Source organism: Vicia villosa, linkage group LG4 (genome assembly GCF_029867415.1).
Source record: "Vicia villosa cultivar HV-30 ecotype Madison, WI linkage group LG4, Vvil1.0, whole genome shotgun sequence".
NCBI lineage: Eukaryota > Viridiplantae > Streptophyta > Magnoliopsida > Fabales > Fabaceae > Vicia > Vicia villosa.
The window spans coordinates 190,163,185-190,174,962 of record NC_081183.1 but is presented as its reverse complement, the minus strand read 5'-3'; the positions used below and the strand labels follow the sequence as shown (position 1 = coordinate 190,174,962).

At 31.9% G+C, this 11,778-nt stretch overlaps 1 protein-coding gene across 1 annotated transcript; it reads right to left on the bottom strand.

Moving 5' to 3' along the window:
- Nucleotides 1-954: 954 nt before the first annotated feature.
- On the bottom strand, nt 955-4,554 carry LOC131598574 (uncharacterized). The gene is made up of 7 exons (XM_058871160.1): nt 4,417-4,554; nt 2,132-2,392; nt 1,784-2,051; nt 1,604-1,694; nt 1,393-1,520; nt 1,224-1,314; nt 955-1,144 (listed from the first exon to the last, which is right to left on the bottom strand). Exons 1-7 carry the CDS (start codon nt 4,552-4,554, stop codon nt 955-957), a joined length of 1,167 nt encoding a protein of 388 aa, XP_058727143.1.
- Between the last annotated feature and the right edge of the window lie 7,224 nt (nt 4,555-11,778).

Here is an 11,778-nt window from a genome sequence, read left to right as displayed (position 1 = left end):
GTTACATAAGTGAGCAAACATCACACAATTAATATTCAACAGTACATTAAAAGTGGAGTACATTTGAGTACAGTAAACGTCCTTACGACGGCAAAATTAGGTTCGAATCGAACAGTGGTCATTGCTTCGACAGCAGGCTGTTTCGTCTACAAATCATTCGAAACATAGTACAAAATCATAATATGCGCAAAGTCAGTTTACAATGATTTTAATTTGCATAACACATGCAAAGATTAAATTCAAATACCTCATCTGTGTCAAACTGATCAGCAAGCTCTTTCACAAAAGGGTCGTTCTTCAATAGCATAACGACAGAGGCATTCTTCCAACGTGGTTGCCACTTAACTTTGAAAGCCATCTTGCAATCCAACATCTGATCCAATGCCAGTGGGAATTCCAAGGGATCATGAATGCCAGCCTGTAGAAGATTGCAAGACAAAGATCAGTTAACTCTGGCATAATTGTCTATGTTTTTCCAATGGTATGTAAACGGAAATATCTTAATCATTGTATGACGCAGCTGAGAAGCAGACAATCCCAAAAGTAACTCACACTCTCGGTCCCAAAATAAAAAGTTACAGCTATTCCCGGCATGAGTAACCTCAATCTCAATCTTATACCTACATTCGCAGTATACATAGAGCACTAAAAAAGGTCATGTTCAGTACCTTGACAATCACACATATAAATGAAATAACATAAAACATGTGACAAGGATGTTAACCTAAAAATCTCTGCCTCAGTGAAATGTCCAGCCTCACACTCAAACGGAGCTCTGTCACCACGCGCAATACATGAGCAAGCATGACAACCACGATAATACCAGCCATACGGAGAGGCAACCATCATTTTAGTTTCTCCCACAGTTGCACAAAATGTAATCTGCAATTATGGAACCAAAAGATAATACGATACACAGTCAAATGCAACGGAAAAATGGAAATATATACTAAATCAGAATAAATGGCCAACAACTTCCAAACATACAGTTCTGAGTTTTATAATATCTCCAATAGGCATTACAACAGCCTTTGAAAGCAATTTCTGTACAGGAGTCATCTGTTGATTTTCAGAGTTCTGTGCTGAAAGCTGTGAATTGGAACCCTCCTGGCCAGACAACGTAATCATGGAATCCTTCGGAAAACTGTCAAAGGAAGACAGTAATGTAACAATCACATTGCATAAAAATTAAAACCACACAAGAGCAAATCCAGGGAGCATACCTTTCTATAAACTCTTTCATCGGCAGTAAATCAGTATTCAGACCAAGGACGGTAACATTAAACGTGTTTGTCACGGACAGTGGAAACTTACCTATTCAAATAGAATGTTACATAACCATCTGTATCAAAATACAAGGATATCTAATACCAAACTTGATCAATTACTAACCCTGTTCCTTGACTTTAGCATATTGAATCATGACAAAAATAGGACCAGAATCATCTCCGCGCTCCTGCTTGAACTTCATGAATTGTTCAGCATAGGATTCCCAAAGCGTGCAATTGATAGTATTCTCACTGAAGAAATAATACAAACCATGTCATCTACATAGTCACATAAGATATGTTCGATAAGTTATACAATAAATATGAAAACAAACCCCCCGTCACGCAGCATCATGTTAATCTGCTGCTTCCGGGCACCTGATGTGGTCTGTGAATACCCAATACTTTCCACCATACCAATGACATCTAAAACACATACAGCCAAAAAAACCTTAAAATGAAACAACACATAAAAAACAAATCCAGTCAAACAGAATAGAGATAAAATATTCTACCTATTAGCACATCCTTGTTAAAGTTGCCGTTTATTATATCAGTAAATTTAGTAAACACCAACGGCTTTGGAGGTATTTCAGCGTTGTTATCATCCGTAACCGTAGTGCCAGCAGTAAACTTCAACATAAACTTATGAGACGAAGGTCTGAAATCCGCAACATTAGCCTGAACCTTAAAATTGGAAACAGTGTAACTATGATCCAAGACCATTTTTTCAGAAAAAAGAGATACATGCGGTGCAGGAACAACAACATGTATGTCACCACCCTGGAAAAAACATTAAAATCAAACATATAACAAACCAGAAACAATATATGTAAAAACAACCGAACAATTCACTTCATTACCGATACATCAACAAAAATCATCTCAAAATGCTCCCTCTTGTTCGAAACAACTGTCCATTTGTGGTGCACACGAACAGAAACTTTCCAAAGTTCTTTGCTGTCATTGATGTCACATATTTTTGCTAATGGTCTTGCCATATTGAACATTGGTATGAAACTGCAGAAAAGTATAGCCAACCAATACCATAAATAACCAAACCATGTAGGAGTTACAAACTCTTCATTCCACTCTTCATTACATAACCATAACCGATGCTGAAGCTGAATGGAAAGAAGCATATAAAGTCCTCATTAAGCATAGAAGCTGCATGGACAAACCAAACTTAATGCCAATTATATGAGACATCAATGGTGGAATATGGAAACAACATACGTTCATTAATCATCAAAATTACACATGGCGCATCAAGAAGAAACAAATTCAGCTGTAAGACTAAGCCACTTGGCAGCACCACATAGAAAGTTCAAAAAGATAGAACTTTCTTATATTATAGATAATGCACCATTTTTAAGCTTTTTTTTTATATTTATCTCTTAACATGTGTCTTTAGGATATATGTTAACATTATCCTTATTAAAATTATTAAAACTAGAAAAATTAATATATATTTAATTAAAAAAATAAAATTTTAGGTTGACGGGGTTTGAACTCCGATTTTTTTCAATATCATCGATAGGGGAATGTTAAGAGTTGAAGGTAAGTTAATGATACATCTATAGGGATGAAAATTGGACAAGTGCGTGGAAAAGAGAGGGGGATTCCAAGAGATTAGTGTAATTTAGTGATACATCTCTATCGATGGAAATGGGACACATATCCAATGATACCCCTAAAAAATACTCACTTACAAATAAGATAAAAATATATTAAATAAGTACAAACACGGACACACATAATTATCTACTAAAATAAATGGTATGAGTGCAAGTACTTTAATATCCTTTAATATCCACTCTGCTCTGCACTAGCACAATATATATTTATATAATTTTAATTTTTATTATTATATAAAAAATGTATGTCCATTAATTGTTAAAAATGCATAACTACAAAACTATTATGTATTTTAATATAAGAGTTCGTTTATTTCATAATTCAACAATAAAATATTTGATTGTTTTTTAGTGTTGTTACAACTTAAAATGATATGATGTTTTATAATTGACTTATTTATTTTTATTACATATGCGGATAATGTTAATAGGTACTTAGATACCCATATGGTACGAGTACAAACGTTAGTGCCCACACATGTATGACCTCAAATATGAGATTTTTTTCTTGGGTATGGAAACGAGTATTATAGTACCTTCCCCAAACCTCAACCATTGTCATTGTGACACATTCCATCATTAAACGATAAATGAAAGCAACCCCAAGCTTCTTTGAGGTGATATTCAAACTCCTTTATTTATATTCAAACTCTACTATTGCATACTCGAGTTCTTTGAAGAATGACGAAACCAATTTCACTGGACCTTTTAAGAAAGTTGAGGGTATCTAGCCAAAATCCTCCATGTAAACCAGGAAACAAAAATTAATTCATACTCAAGAGAACATATTCTTGTAGCAAAAATAATCACATCATGTCAAGCTTTTGACCGCCTACTAGGAAAGCATGAACATTCACAAAGTTGTCACCTCTCGAAGAGGGCGCATAATATTTATGGCTTCTTCTATATCTGCGACACTAACTTGATACCATGATCGTTATTGGAGCTTTTTAGTAAGGACCCCATTAAGATCACAATCATATACTCTCCTATAACATCCTACTTACCTTAAGAATATTGAAACAAGCCACAACCTGACTTCATTGGCACTGGCTTAGGGGCTAATTGTTTCGGTTTGGGCCAAGGGTCAATTCATCATCACCTGGAACCTAAAATCAAATCCATCTATTTGGATCGTCAGATATATCCAACGGTTGTTTGAGACAGATTTTGGCATCTAAATCTAAAGGACGACTCAAGATCCTTGGATCCATATAATGGTTACACCCTAACATTGTACGAGATTGAGGCCAACAATGCACCCAAGTACCTTTGGAACAAATAGATAAATAGAACCACTAATCCCGCCGCTAGGGTAGTTGTCCACAAAAAAAAAGTCTAGTACTTTTGGATCTTGGGATGAACCTACCTTAAAAGTACACCTAATCAAATTGCACAAGAAATCTTCTAACATGTTTTATGGAAGGATTATGATTAATAGAAGGTTATAAGGCCTCAAAATCCTAGAAGCTCACTATTATAGGTGATTTGCAAATCAGTATCAAATATACATTATCTTGAGAGTCAGAGTGTTTGCAGGTACATTCCCTAGCGATGGATGAAGTTAAAAGATTTTTACAGAGTTCAATATCAAGCTCAACATCTGATCCACTGTCACCAACAACATTTGAAGAAAAAGTCCATGCCATATCACTTATCTTGGTAGTGTTTAATAGAATTAGATATTTTTTTCTATCGAAAAAGCTTAATATTTTTCATTTATGATAAACTACTAGATAAACATTGAAATATCAATGTGTAGAAATGAGCTAAGAATTTAGTTTATTTGACTTGAAATAGTTGGGCTAAGAGTTAAAAGAAGTTGGAGGTCCAGAGTTCAAGTTTTGACAAAGGTGTAAATATATACTAACAACTAACCAATTACAATTTATTTTGTGATAATAACTTTGAACTTTAAAACATTTAAATAACGGCGGTTCAAAATCCACTACGCCTAAATAGATGTCACACAAGCAATTGATTGTTGATTTTTTTTTTACATAATAATGTTTATTTCAACTAGAGGTAGGCTCAAATGGATTTTTATTGTCTGCAATCACTTATTTTAATCTCTCTCCTCTAAGTATTTTTTATTTATTTTAAAAATAAAATAAATTAAAGGTCATGATGCATTATTTAGCTAATCTAATAGAATATACAACTGACTGTAATGACTACACTAAACAGTCGCTATGATAGAGTCATTTCAAACTTTTTGAGAAACTATAAATAAGAAGTTAAATTTATCTTCAGTTAAGTCGTAAATTTTTTTAAAAGACCCAATTTAACTGTGAAATATTGTACATAGACCATTTTTATCAAAGCTTAATCATGATAAGTGTGAGATTCTATGATATAGGCCACCTTGCACACTTTCAAAGACATCAAGAATTACAATGAATCCTAATCCAATTCAAGTATATACACCGTCAAATCTGCAATTTAAAGCTATTTAAGGGTTTTTTTTGGCTGTAAGACAATTTTTTAAATTATTGTTAAAGGTCAAATTATTATTTTTCTTAGTGAGGTTTAAATTTGAATTAGTTAAACTACGTTACAGTATTTTTTTTCTAAAAGAATAGAAGTTGTTTTTATTTTTCTAGTAACAGAATTGAGTTTCACCATTTTTTTAAAAGCTTAAAATGAGTCTTCATTTTAAACAAAATTTTCATAGATTAAAACCAAAACTTTCTAGATTTACCAAAATTTATTAGATTTTTTATTTTTATTTTATGCATTCTTTTTAATTTTGTGTTGTTATTTTTCCTTTTTCCTTCTAACATGTGCCGTTAATTTTCCATGTTGCTGTTGGGTTGTATTGACGTATTCATGTAAACTATAATTTCAAAAAAAAAAAAAAGTCATTTAAGATACTCTGAAGAGATAATATAATTTTTTCTTTTTTGAATTAAATATCCTTAGAGGGTCATACAGAAATATTTAGTAAAACTTCTGGTTGTGAACGAAGCCATGATGTCACAATTTTGATGATTTTGCATTGTGCATATTAAATCCATTATAATTTTGCAAACAATTATTAGGTAAAAATATACAAGAATGCTCTCGTAAGTTATTAGACTTTCCTTGCATCTCCAATGTATTATATTGTTTGTACCATAGTCAAGTCAATGAAATGAAAGGAAAACTTTGATGCAACTATACATATCTGTGGAATAAATTGCTTCATATCTTATCCTAAAATAATATTTCATTGTCCACCTAATGAAAGTTATCAAAAACTATATGCATATGTGTTTTGACTGTGTACATTTATGCAATTTCCGGACTTTAGTTATAGTTTATTATTAAATTTTATTTATAAAAAATATTAAATCACTTAATAACTTTGGAGTCAAAATTTAGAATATATTTATAATTTTTTACTATTATATTTGTTTTTTAATTATTCGTTATTATTTATCCTATTAATTAGCTTTTTAATTAGTAAAATATTATCTTATATATTTTATTTTATTAATTATTAAAAAACTATTTTTTCATTAACTTCTTATATTTATTTTATTTTAACTATTTGCTAGTTGGTACTTGGTCACGGAGAACCCAAAAAAATTTATGTAACAACACATGACCGTCTTTTTTTAGTGTTTTAGAAAGGAGCACATATTATCACCACTTATGTATTAATGGTGGTAACATGTTAATGAGAATCACTATTTTTGCCAAACATCACTAAAGAGGAAGAATTGAAATTATCTGGAACTAGGGTGTTCCAAATCTTAAAAGAAAAGGTTCTCCAATGCTTTTACGAGTTCCTGCTCATCTTCATCTTGTGGTTGTTAATGTTGTGTTGTTGTGGTTTTGCTGTTGTTGTTTTTGTTTTTGTTGTTGAATGTTGTGAATGTTAGATTGCAAGGACTTGTTTTGGTAGCATAACTTTTCTATGGCAGTCTGCATTTCTACTAAGGTATTTTAGTTTTCATTATTGGATGTAAACCTTGTGGGCACCATCGTGATTCGTGAAACAAAGACTTAGATTAAATGTGAATTCTCAAAAAGGTGCGTGGTTCAGGTTGGTTTTACTAGACCTTTAAACACCAATTGTACTTGCGTTGAGTACAATAGAGGTGATATCGCTTGTAATAAGTCAAGAAATAGGTCTTTAGGTTTATAATATGTAAATTAGCGATACCTTGACATAAACCTTTATATATATATATATATATATATATATATATATATATATATATATATATATATATATATATATATATATATATATATATATATATATATATATATATATATATATATATATATATATATCCAACTGACCAACTCTCTCCCAAAGGATGTTGTGTTATCAACTATTTAGATACCACCATACTCCCTAAAATGTTCTTTTCTATTTACAACTAGTAACATACCCGTTCGGATACTTTTCTATTTACAACTAGTAACATACCCGTTCGGATACAAAATTATTAGTGTAGTATTATTTAAATAATATAAATAACATGAATAAAGGTAAATAACAAAAAATATTTGGAGGATTGAGTATTAATATTAATCAATAAGTTTACAAATCATACTATATCAAAAGAATAAGTAAAATAAGAAGGCAAAAAAAAAAATTGACATACAAAAAGTGATGTAGAAGAACCTGAAAAAAAATAAAATGATGTTAGGATTAACAAATAATAGAAGAGGTAGTATTATGAAATTGAAATGGAAATTGAATTTAGATATTTAAGTATTGTATACCTTTTAAATGTTTTGATATTATATATCTAATTTGTTTAAATATTTATAAATATTGAATGATAAATATAATTGTATAAAGAATAATGATATTCATGTATTTGCATAGATTAAAATAATTTTGTATGATGAATTTGAACTCAAATGCATATTGAAAGCAATATTTATTAATATTTTTTTGCTTGAATTTAATTGATCGTGTCCCGTTACAAATTTTAAAATGTTATTTGATAATTTTTATAATAATAGTATGAATGGTTTAATACATGATAAAAATGTTACAAAATTTAAAAATGTTGTTGTGCTTGCCATATTACTCTAAATTTATTTAGGGCCCGTTTCATTATTAATATGAATGGAATTTAGTAGTGGATAATTTTGATAGTTCAACATTTTATGGTAATATGGTATCTTCTTATTACTTTTGTTAAAAGGTGTATTTCATTAGTAGGTGTATCATGAGAATGAGTGTTCCTTTTTAGTTTTTAATTAGGACACTAATATTCTATTTGTACTAAGAAAAATTATATTTCATTTGTATTTGTATGATAGATACTTAATGGTTTGCACATGTGTTTTCATTAAAACTAAAAAACATGAAACCATAATTAAACTGACGGAAAAAAATTATTCATTATCACTTTAGTTCATAACTAAGTACAATACTTTAGGATTTAAATCATACTTCAACTGTCATGAAAAAAACTATAAAAAATAATAGCAAATATTGAAGAACATGAGTAACCTATAAAACAAATAACATTTTTAAAAACTAAATAAGATCTACAAAATGTAACTAACATAAAATTAAAAAAAAAGTTAAAAACTGCAAAAAAATTAACATGAACATACATTTCCTTAATGTAAATAGTATATAACCCAAAGACACTCTAAATATGGAAAAACAAAAAATAGAGTTAGTGTCATTGAAGAAACATTCATCTAAAAGTTCAAGTTAAACAACCTAAATAATAGTTCTGAGATATTGGAGAAATCAGTCACATTGGAGAATCAGTATCAAAGACACGTACAGAATAGAAAAGCTTCCGCAATAATGTCACCATCTAATTCCTCTTAAGTAAGTTTATAGCAAGTTGCCTTATACTTGCCTGATATAGCAAAGTGCCTGTTACAAAAGCTACTATATTAATATCTTCTTTCTACTAAAGTTTGAGATAGAATCCAAGAGTTTATAATCCAATATAGAATCTAAGTTTGCAGGATTGTAAAAACTAACATAAATTTATTGTTATTGTTAGGTTAAAAAACTAAAATAATGATAATATGCTAACGCACAATTTGAAGAACACTAACAGGAACTATTAATTAATAAGTTGGTCTTTCATTATATATTAAATGCTAATTCAAATTAAACACTCAATATCTATCTTCTACCAGCAGTTAAATTCCACAGAAAAATGCCTAAATTCCGCAATTTGGAAGCCTACCCGACAGAGCTTGTATCAACTTTCTGCACACAAAAAAATGCTAAGAGAATTTTAGCAACAATCAACCATGAAGTTTCAATAAAGAAAGTTGAAAATAAATGGTCAATCAAAGGAGATACCTTCCATTTTTGCAAACATGTGATTTCATATTCGAATGACCACTATCTCTGCCATCTCATTCATATAGCAATAATCAGATCTACACATAAAATAGAACATAAATGAATAAATCAAAGAACACAACAAAAAATGTAGGAAACTCAAATGTGATGACATACCCTAAAATCAACAATAAGAAGAGATTGAAAAATCAAAACTCGTGTAATATGTTTGCTGTTGCAAGATCCGAGCATTTTCTTCTTTCAAATACTCTGCACCATACACACAGACAAGAAAAATGAATAAAAAATGATCCAAAATGTAAAAACGAAACCAAGCTGTTACAAACCATGATAGAAACATACCTTATAGCTTGCAACGAATACGATTAACAGAGATTCACGGTGGTCGTTCTTAACGAATCGATCGGAGATGGAGAAATGGTTTTTAATGGCGAAATTGTTCGAAATAAAATTCCGACCGGTACATTAGGAAGGTAAGTACAAATATGGATTTGACTTGGTGACACTAAATCTAGTGGAGAAAGAGGGATGACGACGATGTGTGTTAGGGTTTGTGGAAGAAAGAAGAGAGAAGAGAGGGTTGGAGAGAGAAGTGTAGGAAGGGAAGTGGAACTGTTTGAAAGAGGGAAGAGTAAAATTGAAAATGTGAGACACGTGTGGCTTGAGATTTTGTTTCAAGTTTGATATATTGTGAGGTTCTATTGATTGTGTTAGACGCTGGCCTTAGGATCTAGAGGGGGGGTGAATAGATCGTTCACAGTTTTACGGATTTAAACGACTTTTCAGCGGAAGTAATTCTGAATCGACTCGCGTCTATTCCGAACCACTATCGAAACGATTATATATGTGTTTAATACACCAGTCAAAGACTTGAAGTAAATGATAAGAGTATATGTTGCAGAATCAAAGCGTTTCTCTTATGAAAATCAGATTAACTTTTTGTATGATGGACAATGTCTGCAATGCAGTAAGAGTGATAGAAACAAATATACAAACACTTGGTGATAATGATCAAATTGAAGGTAATTCAATGTGTGATGGATTGTGATGTTTATGAACGAACTTAATTCACAATCTTAACACTCGAATCGTTGATCAATTTGCTATTATGACCAAATATGAACAGAATGTAAATGAAAAGGTAAAAGCGACAAGAACACGATATTTGTTTAGGCAGTTCGTCGATCGTCCTCGCTACGACTACGTCTGCCCCCAATTCCAAATTGAAATTGGGTAATCTTTCATTAATGTTGAAAGTAGTATATACAAAGAAGATAACAAAGCGATAAACGATAAACCAATTATGTCGATCCTTTGAATCTTCTTCCCCCTTAATCTTGACCAAGATCAAGGTTATCCAAGAGCTTCACTTTGATTCCCTTCTGCAGTGTCTTGATTCCTTGAACTCCCCGTTCCTCAATCGTTACACTCAGCCGAATCCTCAATGAACGCCTCTTGATAAAAAACCCCAAGAACCACCCGTCGTAGAGGACAAAACCCGCAGATTTTATTCACCAACAAACCCCACAAACCTTCACCCACTAGGAATCTTCAATTCCGTTCCATGGACGTTATCGAACTCATCACTAACCCGCAACGCAAGAATGATTATGTGTAATTGTGTTGGAGATGATGAAGAACGAAGATGAGAAGCATTTGTGTATCTTTCAGTCGTTGATGTTACTTGAATAATTAACATGGAATGATATATATAGTTGCTGGTATGTTGGAGCAGATAAAACACATAATTTGGGAAGTTTTCAGCAATTAGGTTGACCTACTTTAGTGCTTAGGTCGACCTAACAGAAGCAGAGTTGAAATTGTCCCAGTTAGGTTGACCTGTTAGGTTGGCCTAAAATCTGTTAGGTTGACCTGCTGAAGGTTTAGGTCGACCTAAAGCCAGTTAGGTTGACCTGTTGAAGGTTTAGGTCGACCTAAATGCAGTTGTTTCCAGTTAGGTCGACCTGTTGAAGGTTTAGGTCGACCTAAAGTCAGTTGAAATGCATTTTTGTGACTTTTCTTCAGTTTAGGTCGACCTAGGAGTGTGGGTAGGTCGACCTAACAGTGATATCTGTAAATCCCTTCAGTTTAGGTCGACCTAGGAGTGTGGGTAGGTCGACCTAACAGTGACCTTGTCAGTTTTGCTGAGTTTGCTCTAGTTTTGAGTCGACCTAGGGCTTTGCTTGGTCGACCTAACAGATGCAATACCATTTTCTGAGTGATTTGAGCTTCATAATCTTCCATTGTCTTGAGTCATTCATTTATGCTTTTGTATTTGGTTGCTTGTGATGTTTGCCATGAATCAAAAACTCATTTGTGAGTGTATGCTTGTTCTTACAAACTCCCCCTTTTTGATGATGGCAAACATTTGATTAAATGACGAAAGCTCCCCCGGTCTTGTATGCGTAAGCTCCCCCGTACTAAGCTCCCCCGTACTCTCAACTCATCTCCCCCTTTGTCAACATCAAAAAGAAAGAAACCAGGAGAATAGTAGAAGAGAATAACAAAATAATCTAAACAAAACAATGTCTTACATAACACAATAGTAAAGAAATAGAGCATAATATCGAAACATATTTAAAGG

Excerpts from the sequence above, each read along its gene's own strand:
- LOC131598574 (XM_058871160.1), bottom strand. The coding sequence starts at position 4,554 with ATGGCATGGACTTTTTCTTCAAATGTTGTTGGTGACAGTGGATCAGAT. Across the intron at positions 1,521-1,603 it reads ATGATGCTGCGTGACGGGGG|TGAGAATACTATCAATTGCA; the intron begins GTTTGTTTTCAT and ends TTATTTCTTCAG. Across the intron at positions 1,145-1,223 it reads ATGAAAGAGTTTATAGAAAG|TTTTCCGAAGGATTCCATGA; the intron begins GTATGCTCCCTG and ends TTCCTTTGACAG.